Source organism: Pantherophis guttatus, chromosome 1, assembly GCF_059756535.1.
Source record: "Pantherophis guttatus breed Tessera chromosome 1, ASM5975653v1, whole genome shotgun sequence".
NCBI classification, from domain to species: Eukaryota; Metazoa; Chordata; class Lepidosauria; order Squamata; family Colubridae; genus Pantherophis; species Pantherophis guttatus.
Genome location: NC_142063.1, coordinates 73,482,900 through 73,502,772, shown reverse-complemented (window position 1 = coordinate 73,502,772; position 19,873 = coordinate 73,482,900). Strand labels below are relative to the sequence as shown.

The window sequence follows — 19,873 nt, the reverse complement described above, 5'->3', positions numbered from 1 at the left end:
TCCTGTATGAAAATCTTTCAGGTAACAAGAGGGTTTAAGTACTAGATTATCTTGTACTACATTGAATTCCTTATCAGGAAATTTACCATTGTGATCGGAAGCAACTATTCAAATTTTCCAGGTAACATGAATGAATTGTTCTAAATGGAATGGAACAAACTAGGACAATATGTCAAGGTAATTTAATAGTCAGAAATCCATGGATATGGATTTTGGGCATATCCCAAAAATTATTAGATTGCATTTAAAAAAGAAAAGGCAAGGATGAAGATTAAGATTAGAGTCACAAAAATGTTTTATTGTATCAAAAATGCCCTTCAGATAATGCTATGGCAAAATACTGTGCTGGACTGCAAATGAATATGCAATAGCAATGAATGTTGAACCTTGCTTTACCTTTAATATAAATCTATATTCCTGCGTCAATAACTTGTATAGTTCCTTTTCAATACGGGTAGTTTTCAACTTACAACAGTCCATTTAGTGACCATTTAAAATTACAACAGAACTGAAAAAAGTGACTTATGACTGTTTTTCACACTTATGACTGTTGCAGCATCCCCATGGGCACATGATTTACATTTGGATGATTGACAGCTGGTTCATATTTATGATGGTTGTAGTGTCCCGGGGTCATGTGAACACTTTTTGCAACCTTCTGACAAGCAAAGTCAATGGGAAAATCAGATTCACTTAACAAATTAATTAATAAATAAATAAATAATAAATAAATAATAACAATTGTAGCAACAAAAGTCGTAAAATGGGGCAAAACTCACTTAACAAGTTTCTCACTTAGCAATATAAATTCTGGGCTCAAATGTGCTTGTAAGTTGAGCTACCTGTAGTTCATTTTCAATAGCTGCTACAAGCCCGCCAAACTTTTTGAGGCAGGGAAGAGAACCTCATTCAGTATTCTAATCATCCTTCTGATCATCATACAGATATAAACAAATGAAATCTCAGCTAACATGCAATTTCCTATACCATTATCACTGATCAATCTACTACCCCCTTGAGGCTCTAAAGGTAGTCCTCAATGTACAGCCATATATTTAGTGAGCATTCAAAGTTACAATGGCACTGAAAAAATTGACTTATGTCCATCGTTCACACGCACAACTGTTGCAGCATTCCCAGGGTCATGTGATCAAAATTCAGGCCCTTGGCAACTGACATGTATTTATTACAATTTCAGTGCTCCAGGGTCATATGATCACCTTTTTCAACTTTCTGACAAGCCAAGTCAGCGGGCAAGCCAGATTCACTTAACTATGTTACTAATTGAATAACTTCAGTGATTCACTTAACAAAGTGACTCACTTTCTATGGCAAGAAAAGTCATAAAATGGAGCAAAACTCACTTAAGAACTGTCTCGCTAAGCAAAAGAAATTTGGGGCACAATTGTGGTCATAAGTTGAGGAATGCCTGTATATGCCAATCACACAACTCACAGCATCACCATGCTGAGAAAGTTCAAAAGATTAAGTAAAAAAGAAACCATAGCCCGATGGATTTCTTCTCCTGACATTTTCCAAACAACCTGGACAACAGTATCAGAATTCCTAATCAAAAGGCTGTTTGCCACTAAGACAGGGAATGCTAGAAGTTTTGTCTAAATTTTAAACTAGGACTGGAAAAAGAAAGCTGGTACAAGATATTAGCTGTTCCTTAAAAGGTCATATTACATATTGCAGTATCTGCCAGTACATCAAAAGAGATTATAAATTTTCACTCTCCAAGTGCCAGTATCAACTAAATCTGAATACTGTTTGCACACCAGCATACTTATTGCATTAGTATGAAGAGCAGAGTGGAGGCAGGCTGATACATCAAAATTCCTTGGTGTTGACACTTCTGAAAGGTATCTACTACTGCCTCCTATTATTTTGTAAATTTTGTTGCAGAACATTGTGTTTTATACTGAGATACTACCAATGAAGAAAAATCTGAAACAGCATATGAAAAATGGGGCTGATTGGGGGGGAAGTAGCTTTTTTGGGGCAATATCTGCAGCTGAATTGGGGAAGGAAATTGGGAAATTATTACTACCTAGGATGGGAAAGCTCTGTAAAGAAATATCTGGTGCAATGTAAAGAATTTTATCACATGATAAAGAAGTGATAACTGGGTTTAGTTGCTGCTTAAGCCAGGTGCTAACTTGTCTCTAAGCTCCAGGCTCCAACTTGTCTACTACTGTGTATCCCATACCTGTCTCAGGTGCCTCTGAGAAAATCAGAAGCAGGACATTTCAAGAGCAGCTTGCTAGGTGGTGCATGACAAGTGAGGGAAGTTGTTTAGAAATGGAACCCAACTAACACTCCTGCTCTCCCCATCACTGAAACTAATTTTCACATTCAGTCAATTTCGTGATGTCTTTAGCAACCAGGATGTGCAGAGACTGTCGATCGAAGAGAAATTGATTCTGCCTCCCAAGAGATATTATTACAAAATGCAAAACATATATGGGGAATACAGAGAATGGTTTGGAAATATGCTTCCTACTTATGAAAAAAACTATCTAGTGTGTCAGCAAGTAAGAAACTGGTTAAAATACATAACAATCACTTAACAAGCAGCTTGTTCTAGAAATAAAAAACTACAAAATGAACACACTTGACTTCCACCACTTGTCTTTTGAACATCCTTTCACACCTCCCGGAGAAAAGAGTCAGTTTCTCAGCATCTGCAGAAGTGACTAGATACCAAAGGAGGCATCTCACCATTCTTAACCGCTGTGGCTTTTTAGGACTTGTTTGCAAGGTAGCAGCTGGGAAGCTGCTCAGGCATTTATATTTTAAATAAGAACCATATGGTATCTTAGTGAAGATTTATGGTTTCTGTAGCAATTTGTTTACCCGTTTATCTACTTCTCTGAAAAAAAAGAGAGGGGAGGAAATAGAGAGTAACTTGTACTGAACACCAAAGGATGCAGATGTGTTGAAAGGGAACTCATGAAAACATCTTGAGTGAGTCAACAGTTAGACGTTATTTTAAAAGTGTACTGGCAATATAGATCTATTTACACACTGGGGAGTTGTTCCAAGGGGTAAAAGGCATTTGGATGCCTTTTGAAAGACCTCATCCCATCCATTTTCCACCCTGCCCCCCATCTCACAGGCATAAGTTTACACAAATTGAGCAAAACAATGTTCTGACTGCAAACAAAAATTAAACGGCAATTATTTGCTTGGCAGTTGTAATATTCAGAGTTTCTCCATAGTATACTACCTGAGGCATTGTATCATAAGTTACAATGACTCAAGACTTGCCCGAGTTATGCATTCCATCTCCACACAAGTTAGGTTTTATATACAAACAACATTTCTGCTTGGTTTTGGCTCAGTGCAAGGGTATAAAGTTTATATGCAGTAGAAGATTGCATTTTTTTTCTTTTTGGACTTTAAGGGATATAAGAAATGTGACCAATAATATACCCAAGCAGGTAGCTAAATTTATTTGGGATTTTAAAGGAAAAATTAATGACTTAAATTGTTCATCTCCTAAAGCAAAAGTTTCCCATCTAGTATTTCATCCCCACAAATTGCAAATATTGTTTTAAGAACCCAGAATTTGATTCGATACACTTTAGGGGTTCTCTGAATGTTGCAAATGGAAAATTGGGTTAGGCATTAACATACACTTCATGGATTGCTTGCTTCAGGCTTACTGTGATATGTGAATGTAATCTTTTTGACCAGCAAACATGAATTATGGTTTAGCTTTGGATCCCCGGTATACTGCCTCTCTCAGCATTTGTCTGCCCCACCCATCTTGTAAAGTATCATTCCAAGCATAAATAACATTAAACAGGCCATGCTGCAAGTTCCATTCTTTAGTTCTAGGAATTTCATACAGGCCTCTACAGATTTTTAATTAACTAATTCTTAACAATTAAAAGAAAAATGGTGGGTGGTGTTTGCTGAGTACTGTTTGGAAATGCTTAAAAAAAGTGAAGATAAATTGGTGTTAGAAAGCCATCTGAATTGGCTAGCACAGTGGTGTAGGCAGTGCAGGCATAGTTACTATCTTATAAATACACTTTCAATGTCAAAATGTCTAAAGTACCTACCAGTCCAAAAAAGCTAGGGAGCCCCATTTGAACATAATGCATGAATAAGGACAATAAGGTAAGTGAGATTAGAGGGTGCAGGTCAAGAGGAGACATTTCTCCATACTATCCCAATGTTATGGAATAGACTCTCCTTGGAAATTAGATTAGCCCCAACTTTGTTGACCTTCCAGAAATGAGTTAAAATGGAGATTTTTTTCAGAGAATTTTAACATTGAATGAGAAAGCACCACTTTAAATGTAACTGTTGTATGAACTGCTGCCATTTAAAGTTTATTGGTTTATTGTTTTTCAAGATTAGTGGTAATTTTTAATTTTTTGTGGTAGATATTAAAATGGACATTGTCTTACCTGAACGTCCCTTTTCTGGGCGCTGCGTACACTATCCATGAATGGGTTAAATCCTTCAGCCTTTGGCAATAACTGAGTGAGAGCTGAATTTCCCTTTCCTGCTACCATGCCACACCCCCAATCCCATGATCCCCAGTCTGAAACGAAGGCATATCAAATCACAATTACCAGGTAAAGAACAATAACTTTATTAAGAACCAATGTCAAAAACTAAGCATAATAACCAGGCAGGAAGCCAAGAAAGAACAAACAGGGGAGGGTATGGATAGTGTACACAGCGCCCAGAAAAGGGACGTTCAGGTAAGACAACGTCCATTTTCCTGTGCGCTGCTCCCACTATCCATGAATGGGCTATACCCAAGCTCAAACCCCATGGGCAGGAAGCTGACTGCCTCCAGTGTCCTCCTCAGTCAGGACCCTTTGGAGGACCCTGCGGCCAATGGACGCTTCCGCCGAATGATAAGAGTCAATTTTGTAGTCACCAAACAAACGGTGACAACGATGACCAAGTCGCCGCTCTGCAAATATCGGCCACTGATGCCTGTGTTGCCCAGGCCGCCGTAGTGGCTGCACTATGGGTGGAATGTGGTAGAATCCTGCCGGTCAATGGTCTAGAGTTCAAGTCATACGCCAAGGCGATACAGGCCTTAATCCATCTGCTAACCGTGGAAGCCAAAATCTTCAGGCCCATGGAGGCTGGGTTGAACGATATTAGGAGTGCTTCCGAACAGCGGAAGGACGCAGTTCTACGAATATAATGGTGAAGAGTGCAACGAACATCGAGGGTGTGCCATTGCTTCTCCCTGTGGTTGCGCGGAGATGGGCAGAAATCCGGCAAGATGAGCTCCTGGGCACGGTGAAACCAGGAATTCACTTTGGGAATGAAGGATGGGTCCAAGCGCAGGATTACCATGGTGTCTCTGAAGATGCACTGATCCTTTCGCACAGAGAGAGCCGCCAGTTCTGAGACTCTCCTAGCTGAGGTAATGGCCAGGAGAAATGTTACTTTAAAGGATAAGAACTTGAAAGTGACTGATCCTAAAGGTTCAAATGGAGGGGACATCAAAGCTCGCAACACAAGCGGAAGGTCCCATGACGGATAACGGTGTACTGTGGGTGGGCGTAGGTTTGTAGCCCCATGCAGAAACCTCTTGATAAGTGGGTGCTGAGACAGTGACTGGTAAGGTGCACACGATATGACCATAGATAAGGCCGCTGTCTGACGTCTCAGGATAGCAGGGGCCAGTCCGTTGTCCAGTCCAGTCTGCAGGAATTCGAGGATGTCTTCAACCTCCGCTGCCGTAGGATCCACATGATTTCGGGAGCACCAGCGACAGAATGCCTGCCATGAGGCCTCATATATGCGAGCTGTAGAAGGTCGTCTGGCCACCTGGATGATGCTGACGACCCCATACGACAACCTGCCCTTTTTTAAGATGACCCTCTCAAATGCCAGACGGCCAATTGAAGCCACTGGGGCTCTGGATGACTGACCGCCCCCTGGCGTAGTACTACCTGGTGTGATGGAATCAGCCATGGTTGGTTTACGGATAGAGCTACAAGGTCGGCATATCACGTTCTTCATGGCCAGTTGGGAGCCACTAGCAGTAAGTCGGCATTCTCGACCAGTAACTTCCGAATGAAATGTGGTAGGAGTGGAATTGGTGGAAAAGCGTATAACAGGCCGCTGGGCCACCTGCATCGTACGGCATCGTGGTCCTCTGCCTGTGGTGTTGGGTAGCGAGACATGAAGCGCGGTAGCTGGGCATTGGTCGGAGTCGTGAACAGATCTACCTCCGGAGTCCCGAACCAAGTGCAAAGTTTCTGAAATAGGCGGGGGTGGAGTTGGATCTATCAGTTCTCGACTGAGCCAGTCCGCCCTGACGTTGGTCGAACCCAAGATGTGATCTGCCCTGATTGAGAGTAGGTGTCTCTCCGCCTAAGCAAACAGGGTCTTGGACTCGAACATCAGTGCACGAGATCTGGTGCCCCCCTCTCTGTTCACATGTGCCTTGGCCAAGATGTTGTCCATCAGGATCAATACGTGCTGGCTTTGTACCTCGGCTTGAAACTGGATTAATGCCAGTCTGATCGCCCTGAGCTCCAGGAGGGAGTGCATTTTGAAGCTGTGGTATTGGACTGCCCGATTCAGTTGTTTTAGGTTTAATATGCCCCTCCAACCTCCGGAGTTCTTGGGTACAAGGAAGAGGATTGAATAGAAACCAAACCCCTGTTGACCTGGTGATACCAGTTCTATAGCCCTTATTTCCAGGAGATGTGCAATCTCTTGTGACATCAGGAGGCTGATCTCCTTGGAGTGCGGAACCGGGCAGCACAAGAAACAACAGGGGGGAAGTCCTGAGAATTCGATGGAGAGACCTGATGAGGTTGTGCGCTTTACTCATAAGTCCGATGTTGACTGGGCCCATTGCAGGTGGAAAAGGTGGACTCTCCCGCCGATGGGGCCCGTGGTTCTGGCGTCACTTCCCCCTCCTGGCGGTTTTGAAACCAGCCCCACAAAAGGGTCGCTTGGACTGCTGGTTCCGACCGCGTCTTGAAACTGGCGTCTGTTCTGTTGTCGATGACCGCTCTGAAAATGGGAGTGCTGAGATGGGGGCACTCTAGACCCCGAGATGGGACAAAAGGGCTGCTGGTGAGGATAAGGTGTATACCTGCACTCCTGGCAACGGTAAACGGACGAGAGTACCTTCCTCTTGTCCTTGTCCCCTGAAAAGGTCTGGTGCTTTATACAGGGCTGCGGCCAGCTTCCATTTTACCTTAAGGTCGGCTTTCCAGGGGCGCAGCCAAAACAGCCTTCTCGCCGTGTCGGTTGAGGCAAGAGCCCTAGAGGCAAATTTCGCGGAATTTAGAGATGCATCTGCGGCATATTCTGTGGCCGCTATGATCTTGTTTATGTCTTGATGTAGTCTGGTGTCCTTCTTTTAAGGCAAATAGGTAGGAAACTATCAATTATAAAACCCTATATTCTTTGCCTCCTTTTTACAATATATGTGTCGTGTATGCATTCCTTCTACTCCTTCCTTTAAAAAAAACATTACAGGTAGTCCTCGACTTACAACAGTTCATTTAGTGATAGTTCAAAGTTACAATGGCACTGAAAAAGGTGACTTATGACCATTTTTCTCATTTATGACCATTGCAGCATCCCCATGGTCATGTGATCAAAATTCAGTCACTTGGCAACTGGTTCATATTTATGACGGCTGCAGTGTCCCATGGTTATGTGATCCCCTTTTGCGACCTTCTGACAAGCAAAATCAATGGGGAGGCCAAATTTACTTAACAACAGTGTGAATAATTTAACAACTGCAGTGATTCAGTTAATAAAGATGGCAAGAAAAGTCGTAAAATGGGGCAAAACTCACTTAACAAATGTCTCACTTAGCAGCATAAAGTTTGGGCTCAATTGTGGCCATAAGTCAAGGACTACCTGTAATAACATACTCTGATTTTAAGATGGCCTGTGAGAGTAAGAGTGTTTTTCTTTAAAATTATCGATTAATATAAAAACTGGTGGGTACAATATGTATTTATGCACAAACAGATCCACAAGGATTGCAGGAGCACAGAATTAGCATTAACAGTTTTGAACTAATGGATTTCTTTCTGCTCAGACTAATGTAACCACTTCAAACAAATGATTTCTCAAGGGACCCACACAGTCAAGAATATGCAAGCTGGTGTAGAGGACAACTTGGGAGGTTGCATATATTATCTTAATGAAAAGGGCTAATTATTTTTGTTGTATGGATTACATTACCCATGTTTAGCCAAACCATAAATGAGTTTATCTTCTTCCGAACCTCACAGCACAACAGACAGCAATTACCCTATTAAAACCCTGCAAGGGGTATTTTAGCATCGTGGCAGCGTCTAATATGTTGAACAACAACTCTCAGAATTCCTACCCAGCACAATCTGCCTGTGGGAAATATGAGAGTTGTAATATTCCAGCACACTGGGAAGGAAACTTTGCTGTTTACCCTAATAAGATCAAGCAGCTCAGCTCAGAAACATGCAAAATATTTTGGAATTTAAAAAGAAAGCACATTAATCCCATAAAACAAGCCTCCTGTAAGAAACAGAAGGCTGTACAAAAGTCAAAACCAGGCCTTATCATTTCCCCTTCTTTCTCTTAAATCTTAACAAGAGAAGCTTTTTAAAGATTTAATATACATAGTTCCTCATGCAAATATTGCTGATGTGAAAAAAAATAATACTTTTCCAGGAACTCAACTTGACCAACTCCTTGAAAATGTTATAGATCCCCCATATCCAGTATCCTACATAATGCTAGGCAGCCATTTTCAATGTAACTATGGGGGGAATAGGGAGGGGGGAAAGAGGGGGGGGAGAGAGAGCAGGGATTGTTTTTCAGAGAAAAACAATTACATCTCTAAAGTTCATTATTTTCACTACTTGTCCTGCAAAGGACTTTCAACAGACAATAAAATTTGGTTACCTTCTGTCTGCATATTCTGGGAACAGGAAGCAAACAATTAACTCAATAATAGGTGGGAAGCCATAAATGTAGGATTGTTTGCATGCTGAAAAACCAAGGATTCCAAAATTATGTCCCAACCTGATGAAATGCAAAGCTATGGAATGTCTCAGGACATACTGATAAATTAAATCTCTGGGGATAAAAGTGCTAAACAAATAGTGAATTGAATGTGATGCTGAAAGGCAGACGCTATTCATGGGGCAGGGTTCTTCTCAAACTGATTAATACTTAGTACATGCCTATCTTCTGTCTCATCCAGAAGCACAAGTTGCCATGCATGTTCTCCCTTCTACAACTATGTGATGCAGGTATCTTAGGTTGAAAGAGAACGACCAGCCCCTAAAGATGATCCAAGCGGAAACATGTGAAGTTAGGTGTCCACCATTTTAATCTTCTCATTTGGCTTTCTGAATCCCCAATATGTAGAGTAAAGGAGATGCAGAGAAAAGCAGACCTGTGGTATGGAAAAGACAAAGCTCATTCCTAATTCTGCCAAGACATGCAGTTTCATCAACAGAAGGGCTTAATTGATTCCACCCAGTACAGTGAGAGGCAACAAGTTTGCTTGCTATAAAATAAACTTCTTCAGATGTGAAGGAGTGACATGTTCAGTTATAACTTACAACTGCATAATAACAATAAAAAGAGTCCTTGTGTTTATTTCATCCTGCTCAGTCTGTAAGGGGGATCTCACTGTAAATGCTTTAGAAAGAAGGCAGGTGTGACCAAAGTTAGGTTTATACTTGGAGGCGGAGTCTTTCCATATTCTGCTGATGCTCATGCTTATTATTCCTATGCATACCTATTCAGTACCAGGTATGAATTTACTTGCTGAACTTTAACCAATAATTTACTTCAATACATACTTTGGTTTTGCTGCTTTTATTATACTATTTGCATTATATTACAATGCAAAATATTAATTTTCTTCTCTTTTGTTAGCTGCCTTTAGAATCATCTACTGAAACATATAAAGCCATTTAAAAATTAAAGGTTGAGATAGGAAGTGCACTTGAAAATGTAATATTGATAGTCCTTGATTTAACAGCCATTCATTTAGTGACCATTCAAAGTTACAACAGCACTGAAAAAAAGTAACTTATGACCATTTTTCATACTTATCACCATTGCTGCATCTTCATGGTCATTTGATCAAAATTTGGGTGCTTGGCAACTGACATGTATTTATGACAGCTGCACTGTCCTGGGATTATGTTATCATCATTTGTAAACTTCCCAGCTGGCTTCCAACAAGCAAAGTCAATGGAGGAAATAAGATTCACTTAACATCCGCATGACTCATTTAACAGCTGCAGTGATTCACTTAACGAAAAAATAAAATGAGGCGCAACTCAGGAACTGCCTTGCTTAGCAATAGAAATATTAGGCTCAATTGTGGTCCTAAGCTCAAGACTACCAATACTACAGATCATCTTGTTTCATTCTGCCTTAATTTTATGGGGACAGCAATACAGAACAGCACAAAGTTTCAAATCTCTCTACTCAAGAAGAATTCACAAGGTGACTTTGGGCCAATCGCTGCCTGTCTCACCTACCTCACAAGTCTGTGGCTGGGATAAAATTAGGAGAGGCCTTATGTACATCATCTTGAGCTTTCAAAGAAATAGTGCAATACAGATCCAAGGAGTAAACTAGAATAGTCCTAATTTCTAATTGAAGGCATTCTATATGCAAAGATTATGTTCACATTATACAGTTGACCATCAGGGTGGTTAGTTATGAAGCTAAGCAGAGTTGTGCTTTGGTTATGTTCTCCCATTATGAGCTGTGCCTACATAGACCTACTTAATCTTTGAAGAAAAAGAGTTGAGTTTATAAAGAGGCTGGAAAATCCAGATATACTATTATACAATTCACTGCTCAAATTCTGGCAGCGATTGACTGAGTATGCCTAAGACTGATCGGATGACTAATTCACATCTTATATGTAAGCACACATGTGCATGTGCGTGCACACAAGTTGTTGTCAAGTTGCTTATAGACACTCTTCCTGCAATGATTCCAAATGAGAAATTGTGCTTCTGTTTCAGAGGTGGGTTTCAGCAGGTTCTGACCAGTTCTGGAGAACTGGTAATGGAAATTTTGAGTAGTTTGGAGAACTGGTATTAAAAATTCTGGCTGGCCCCGCCCCATCTATTCTCCGCCTCCCAACTCCAAGCTGATGGGGAGGAAATGGGGATTTTGCAGTAACCTTCCCCTGGATTGGGGAGGGAATGGAGATTTTACAGTGTCCTTCCCCTGCCACGCCCACCAAGCCATGCCACGCCCACCAAGCCACACCCACAGAACCGATAGTAAAAAAAATTGAAACCCACCACTGTTCTCTTTGCCCACATACTATGAGCTCTCTATAAACTATGCTGGGAACAATGCTATGTTGTAAAAGTATTTGTGTGATATTTACTCCCATGTATTTTACAAGGCCTATCAAATTTTCCTGGGCATCATGGATGATAGACAACTTATGTGTTTCTCTTGTTCCCTTTCCTTCTCTCACCAAAAATATCTTCTGCTCTCAATGGGGATTGAAGGTTGGGAATGCTGACTTCCTTTCTAGTAATCAAAAGCTTTCTTACCTAAGCTTTTAAGAGGTTTCTGAGTGTGTGGGAATCTACTTGTCTGCAATATTTCAAAGTAACTATGTCTTCCCCCTTGGTACTTGGCTCCAAAATATATTTGGAGACTGACTCTTTCAAGAGCTTGTTTTCCTTGGGGGGGGGCTAATAAGGGGTGAGTTGGGTGAGGACCAAAGCAGATGGGAGCTGAGAAGCTTTACCATGCTTGTAGCTTGTCTTCAGTGGCCGTGTTGAGGGAGAGAATTGATGTTGGTAGAGATTGAGGAAACAGATGTTGCTGGAAGCAAGCATGACATCAAGAACAGCAGCCAGACTGAGATGATGTTGAAAGTGTAAATTGGGCTTGGAACACAGCCAGTTTTTCCTTCTGCTTCCTCCTCCCCCACCTCCCTTTCTTTCTGCAACTCTGCTACCTGCCTGACCAACTAGAAAGGGGCCAAACACATCAGAAAGATTTGCAAGGATGTTATATATGTCCTGGAGAAATTCGGTAAAGGGTGACCTGTGTTCCTTTTAGCATGAGTTTGTGCTCTTAGAATAACCAATATGGAGGTTTGATTGGGTTAATGGCTGACTGGATTGTACAAATAGAGCCAAAGGATATTAGCTGAAAGTAGATAAAAGAAAATCTATATTTTACTAAAGAAAAATAAAGATCACCTAGGACACGAATACAATCACTTATTGCTATACCTAGACCTTTGAAATTAGTGCAGGGGCTCAAATGCACAAAAATCAACTCTGCTCCCAAACATTTATCTCCTTTGACTCCTTCCCAGTCGCACCATTCCCCTCATTTCTTCCTTGAGTACCTATCTAGCTTGGGCTGTTCACTCTCTTCTTACATCTCTCTCCACTATTTCTATTCTATGTTAATCAGCTGCTATCTCAAAGTCACCATACAAACATCAGTATGAGACCATAAGGAGCTGCTCCTCTCCCCTCCTCACAAAAATGATTAGGAGATTTCCAATGTATGGCTGAAGTTTTGAGAGGAGGGTGAGATTTGCAGAGAATATCAGCATAGCAACAGCAATAGCACTTTGATTTATATACCGCCCCAAAGTGCTTTACAGCATTCCGAGCAGTTTACAAATATTAGAATTGTCCCCAACAATATAGTATGGTATAAGTATAGCTTAGATTAGTATAGATTAATATAGATTAGCATAGCATAGAAGGTCCTTAATGTTCTTCGAGTTTGCTGATTTTCTTGCAGACCTTGCATTACCCAAACTAGGTAACATTATTAGTGCTGATAGACTAGCACTGATGATGTTACCTAGTTAGGGTAATGAAACATCTGTAAGAAAACAAGCAAGCTCAGGGAGCACCAAGAACCCCTCATATCAACCCTAAACTACAAATATTCTCCTTTATTGATAGTATAGTATAGTATAATTCTAGATATTAGAAGTGTATGCAAGTTATTTGAAACATTTAGGGAAATACCTACCTCAAATGTTAGGGAAAGAAAGACAGAAACAAATTTAAGCAACTTTCTATCATGGGTTTTCCAAAATAATTCCAAAATCTTTGCTGAACAAGATAAGCATTTATTTTTAGATGTAGGACTACAGACCTCTTCTGGTTATTTGTGCAATATTTTTCAATATATAAGCTTATCTCCCCATTAAGAGTGATGAATGAAGCTCTGTCACCTTAGAAACTGTTTTAATCTTCAATCTCATATTTTTAAAGAGTATTTTTAAAATTATCTTTGAAAGTTTATTATTAAATACTGGGAGTTTTTTTTGGAAATTCCATTTGGAAGATAAGTGTTGTTATCTATTAAACAAAATAAAATTATATATGTGACAATGAAAGACAAATTCTTTTTCTTATGGGAACATGACCTACAGAATTTCTCATTTTACTTATAGTTTACTAATTGGCACACAAAAATAGCTCTTTATGATTGCTAGATAACTGTCTGGATCTGCAGTTTAACATTCTTGCCGCATGAATAAGAAATTAAATTTCCAATCTTCTCTTCGTTGTCCTTTTACTCCTACATTTCAAACCTTTTTCACCATAAATACTGTGTTCTTAGGGATTTATTCCTCTGCTTTCATTTGTGTCTGTGGAGCTTTGTCAAGCTAGGAGGCAGATCCAGCTGAGGAGAGTTTTTACTTATCTTGGCTTCCACTGAAAACACATCATTTAAAATTACCTCTCTTCCCTTTTATCATTAGACAAGGGGAATAACAGACTATTCTTTAATTACTATGTTTTTCAAGCAGGACTTTTCCACCTCCATTCAGAGCTCCTTGTAATGAAAGCTTTCTTTTAAAATAGTGGTATAAGGTATTCCTTTCATTCCGAAGCCGCCCCCCCTCTCCCTACCTAACTTCTCTTATATGACAAAAAGGGGTACAAAATTCAAGTCTGACAGAAAAAGGCTGACCTCGATGTGCCACATGGCTAGGAGGCAACTTTGTCAAATTTCTCCCCCTCCCCCTCCCCCTCCCCCTCTTCTAATTACACTTCACTGACAAATGACTAAAGGGAAGTGTTTAAGAGCTTAGGATTCCAGAGTGAGCTAATACAGGATGTCTTTGGTTATTGGGGATGGGGGGGAGGGGGAGGAAAAAGAAGAAAGCAGCCTCCTAACCTCCCTCCCTCCTCCGCCTCCTTAAATTTAAAAATGGGACGAATGTTACCATTTTTGGACATGAGTTTTGCACAAGCCCAGCCCTAAACCGCACCATTCAAAACTGATCCCGCTGGTGAAGGGCTATCTCTAGGGCAGGGCCAGCATGGGTGCTCCCTCGACCTCGCTTCGTCAAACCGGGGCCCATCCATCCATCAGCCCTGGGCATCCTTGCTCACATGGATGTACCCAGGCGGGACTTTAGAGATCAAATTCCTAAGGGGGGACCGGGAGAAGAGCTGTATTCCCAGGGGTTTTAAGGAGGAAGGCGGAGGAGGGGGAGAAGTGACTCGCTAACCAACTCTACTTTTTCTTTATCTCCTCCTGCCTGCTTTTCACATCGATCTCTTTAAATCGCCCAATGTATTGGAGGGGGTGGGGTGGGGGGAAAGTATTGCCGTTTCAATGACACTTTGTGGCAAGGACAAGCGTTAGTTGCGCCCTTTTCCTGGCTTCTGTATGCAAAGAGCCCAGCCTCAACACGACTCCGGAGAGCTGCAGCGTGAACGGCAGCCACTTCCCTCTTCCAACAGCCCCCTCCGGGAAAGTGGCTTTTGTCGGTTGCCTTGCGAAACGCCGGAGGGGCCAGCACAGCCTGCCAGTCAAGTCTCCCGACGTTAAGCAAGGGAAACATCTGTTGCTTCAGTAGAAAGGAAAGCAACTTCAGAGCTACCGCTGGCGTCGGGCCGGCAAAGGCTTCCACTGACCTTCCCCCCACTCCGATTTCCTGATAGATCGAATTATTTCAGCAACATCTCCCCGCACGGCACTCCGCCTCCCCCTCGCACGTCACCTCCGCTCCGTTCTCCAGCAAGCCTCATGCTGCTTCTTTTTTTTTTTTTTGCCTTTAGGAATAAGAATGTTTAAAAGGCTTTTTTTTTTCTTTGAATTTGGGGGGGAAAAAAAGATGATGCAGGTTTTGCAAGAGCCAATCTCGATCGCACAGCCGCGCTTTATTCCTCAAAATAATGGTCGCCCCTCATATTGTAGCGAGTCAGCCTCCTAACTTCAGTCCAGGCTCTGCGATTTACCTTTCTCTCCACCCCGCAGAAACAGGGGGGGAAATCGGTCGTTGTCGTTAGCGCTCTCTCCCACGCCTGGCCTCACCTTCGGAGGTAAGGGGTGGGGAAGAGCAGATCTCCCGGGGATACAAATATTTCCCCAAGTGGCCACCACCCGCTTCTCGTTCCCCACCACTAGAGAACGGGAGAGGAGTAAAATAACGCTAGCTACGCGGTGGAAACGCGGATTTCCAACGCCAGGTCCACGCCAGGAGGTTCGGGGCTTCCTCCAAACAACCTGCACAACCAGCAGCCGAATCCACAGGCTCCGTGGGAAAAGGCGGGCATTGGGAAAGAGACGGCCGGGAGGCATGTGCGCTCGCTCGCTCGGTTCCCAAGCCACGCTCTTCGGAAAGAGTTCTCCAGCAGCCTCTGGCAAGGTGTCTTCCCCGCCCCGCCCGGGCCGAAAGCAAAAAATAAAAATAAAATTCAAATGCTAATTTACCTTTCTCTGCTGCTTCTCCCAGGCTGGATCCAAGAGGAGATCCCTGTCCCAGTCTTCCTCCGGGTGCATATAGTCATTGGTCTGCTGGGAGTCATAGTGATCCATCCCTGCGTGGCTGCTGTCCTTGCTTCGCGCTTGCTTCTGAAGCTGCTGTCGCCGACGCGGCTTCTTCTCCCGCCCTTCCCTCCTCCTCTTCTTCGGCGCTGCTGGGCTCGAAAGCTCCCTGCCGAGGAACAGCTACCCACAGGCACAGCGGCGGCACAGACCGAGAGCGAAGAAGGCAGATCCCTCGGCCAGACCGCAACCTAAGCTTTGCACAGCCCGAGGAGGGAGGGAAGGGGAGCAGGAGACAGTACTCGGCCCTGCCTCCTGAGTGGCCTCATTGGCTAAACAGAGTTGCCCAAAGTTCACTTTCCAGGGCCACCGGGACCCCCCATTGCATCTCTCGAGTGTCAATCGCAACTTGCGGCAGCTCCTATAGGTTGTTTTGAGAGCGCGCCCCCCGTGGCCTTCCCCTTATAAGACATGTGACATCTGAAGTATTTCATCTGTTCAGCGAGGAGGGAGGGCGAGTTTTCCTTCTGGGCTGTCTAGGTTCCTCGGAGTTGTAGGTCGGCCGGCTGGCTGGCTGGCTGCTTTTGAGTGAGATCCGTGGGATTATTTCTCTCTTCCTTACTCTTGCACTAAGCAGAGAGGATCGACGCTCAAGACATCTCGAAAGTTTAATGTCCAAGATACAAGTAAAAAAAAAAACAAACCCCGAGGTTCTTCTCCTTCGGTTCAAGGATTGAGCCCTATTTCTGCGTGCATTTGGTTGAGAGGCAGAGATTCGAATCTGGTTCCTTCTGCCATTTCTAAGGAGAGTTCTAGAAATATAAATAAAGAAACCCGTGAATTAAGGGAGGAGAGCCGATTAGAACCTTTGATGACATTCGCACTGAAGTACTGTAGCAAAAATGAGCAGAGTAAATGTTTAAGTGGTGTTCCAGTAAGAGTAAACCTTATAAATTGGGCAATCCAACCACTCCTTAAGCAAATCCAAAAGTTATTGACCAAGTTGTAACTTTGTATGTGACTGAAGGGGGAAAGTGTTAAATGCAGAAGGAAAAAGAATAATTTTAACTGTATTTAATTAATTTTAGTTTTAGTTTATTTGTTTGATCATATACACTTTTGAAGAGAAACCCAACTACAAGGGCAGAGAAAATTGTGCAACCATGCTATAAAACAAAACAGTTTTTTTTTAAAAAAAGATTGTATCAACACTTTCAAAATACTTTTTCTTCCTTTAAAGGAAGTCAAATTTTTCTAAAGATGACCTAATATTTTGTGATGAGTTCCTGATTGTTTTACATCAAGATGACATGTCAGTATTGATAAAGCAAGCACCTTGTTGAATCAGACTCAATCTCTGGGCCAGAGGCAGAGAACCTCTTGCTCTACAAAAGTTAGGTTTTATCTTTCATTTTCATTCTTGGCTACTGGACAAGCTGATTGAAGTGGATAAATTAGTCCAGTAACATTTGACAGAGTGTAGATTTTCTACCTCCAATCAGCTACAACCAAGTCCTGAAGATTGCTTTGTTCTTTATTTCCAACATCTGGATCTTGGACATCTGTTGGCTGGCTTTATGTGACATGGGCATTTCAGTCATCATCTCTCCCATACCACAGACTAATTGTCATGCATCAGCAACACACAACATTCTTACAATCCTACCAAATAGCACAAGGGATGTTAGAATGATTTTTTTAAAAAAAATGTCATGACCAACATCATTCCACTTCTACTTTCACTTTTTCTGCCATTCCTGCCTCTCCAATCATGGTTGGCAGGAGGCAGAATGAGGATAGAGAAAATATAGATGCTCTTCATGCTAATCGTGGAATAGATAAGGGTTAGCTAACTCTCCTGGGACAGTTGTTTGTGTGGCTAGGCTGACTAGGGGAGCAGATATGACTCAGTAAAGTATATTGTGCAAATGGGGCTGCTGGACATTCTTATTATTTACCATAACGCTGACTAAAGGATCTGTGGCCCATTCAAATGAGTACTTTAAACAAATTGATAACATCATCTAAGAACTAAATTCCACAAGGACTTCCTTTGGACCTATCTTTCAGTTTGTTTGTCCAGCTTTTTAAGTGATCCCCAATCAGTTCTGTTGTTGCTAAAGTGTCCTTGGTTCTATCTCTCCATATCATTGTTTCTCACAATGCCACTTCTTTACCCCAACTTGAGAAACAGCATCCATACAATCTGCATTGCTCACTTTACTATTGGATTTTAATATCTAAAAAAGGAGTAGTGGTAAGAGATCTCCTACACAGAGCTGTAACTTGATTAAAGCAGGCAGGTACACTGTTTTTGTTTTGGTTTGGGTGAGATAATTGAGGGAAATAAGGAGTTGGGATTTAGAGCATGGATACATATCCTATGATTTGACTTGGAAAGTTGTCAAAACCTAAAAATGATTAATAGGAGAACTCATATTTAGAAAATTACAGGGTGTTCACATTTTTTTATGGGTTTGGGTAATTTGCAGGAATGTCCCTGTGAAGTACAAAGTCAATTAATTCAATCTACATGATATCAGGAAGACTGCAATTATTAAGGCACTCATCCACATCTTTGTGGTTTCATAACCCAGTTGTCTACAAAATAGTTTGAAGTCAAGAACCATGATCATCTTCACTTAATGCTAGCCCTAAAGTCCAGCGAACACACACAAAAGATGAGAAGGTCATCAAGGCTAATTTTCTTTCTCTCCAGTTGACAAGCAGGAAGATATAAAGAGTATAAGTCAGTGATTGTCTTGTTCCCAAATTATGACCTCTTCTCATTCCTGTTGCATACAAAAGGGAAGCACAATGTATAACACCCACTCCTGTGTCTTCATCATCTTTCTCACATTGATTATATCCACTCAGTTTTCAAACTAAAATACAATACTTATCTTTACAGTGCTTTAACTGTGGTTTATTTATATGCAGTATTGACTTTATTAGTATGCTGCTAAAATGCATGATTTTTTCCTGAATTTTTGTAGTTTTTAAATAGTTTATTAAAGATTTTTTTCATAAAAAACAAATCTAATAAAGAAAAAAGAGAAGAAAGAAACAAGAAAGAAAAAATATGAAATGCAAAGAAACTAAAGAAAACAAGAGAAAAAAACTAAAGAAACTAGAGGACTCCAACCATCTTTTCAATAGATATTAAACCCATAATCTCCCCTCCATTTTAACTATTCCAACTTCCTTCAACCCCTTAATTCTCATCTTTTAAAATCATTAAATCCATAAATCATAATTTCACTTTTTTCTTCTTTTAGTAAAAAGTCCATAAAAGGTTTCCAGTTTAAAAAAAAAAACCACTTATTGTTTTCTCCCTAACCAAACAGGTCAGTTTTGCCATTTCTCATATTTACCCATTGTGGAAGTTTCAGTGCTCTCCAATCTTTTTGAGTATAATAACCTTGCAGCCATTACCATGTACACAATCTTCCATGGATCTTTTCTAACTCAGTATTTATAAACTCAACATTTGTAATTTTATTCTGCATTTTGTCTCTCTCCCAGCATCATCTGAATGATTTTCTGTTGGTGTTTCCAGAAATGTGAGAAGTCTTGAACAAATATTCTGCATTTTAGGTGGTATTCTGTACTCACACCCACAAATGTACTGTGTACTAATATAGGGGGATTTATGTTTTCTCGGTGTACCACAAATATTAATAGCAATCAATATTATATAGTAACTAGACATCCCATGACCCGTTGGTCATCCTTTCAGAGATATTTCCTTACCAATGCCTTTTAACTATGACAGAATTTCTAATGCACTGTTTTCAATGGAAAAATTGGGATGCATTCAGAGATGCATCTGCCTTGAAATAGCCCAGGTTGAACTATGTAGCATCAAACATTACCACAGGAAATGTTTTATGATATTTTTGTTATGTCAAAAACTGTTTTATGGTAAGTTTATGTCATAAAATATAACAATTGCCAAATTTCAATTCCATGGGAATCATAGGTCCCAGATTTTGGATATGTTCTGTGTTAGCCCATTTGAGGTACTTTGGTGCAAAAAATTATTTTGTCCAGTTAAAAGTTAAGGAAACTAATATTTTAATAATATAGGGATGTAAGTGTTCATCTGTGGTCT

The 19,873-nt window shown here is 41.2% G+C and overlaps 1 protein-coding gene across 6 annotated transcripts in view; it reads right to left on the bottom strand.

The window, feature by feature from the left end:
* The window catches only part of ACTN1 (actinin alpha 1), a 122,829-nt gene extending 106,258 nt beyond the window's left edge, over positions 1–16,571 (bottom strand). For 3 of the 6 annotated variants that reach the window (XM_060687523.2, XM_087876313.1, XM_034417639.3), the window contains exon 1: positions 15,706–16,080. In XM_060687523.2, coding sequence (XP_060543506.1) covers positions 15,706–15,810 — 105 coding nt within the window. In that variant the 5' untranslated portion in view covers positions 15,811–16,080. Of the gene's footprint in view, positions 1–15,705 lie in introns of all 6 variants that reach the window. The other 3 variants (XM_034417638.3, XM_034417636.3, XM_034417637.3) reach the window with 2 other exon arrangements.
* Between the last annotated feature and the right edge of the window lie 3,302 nt (positions 16,572–19,873).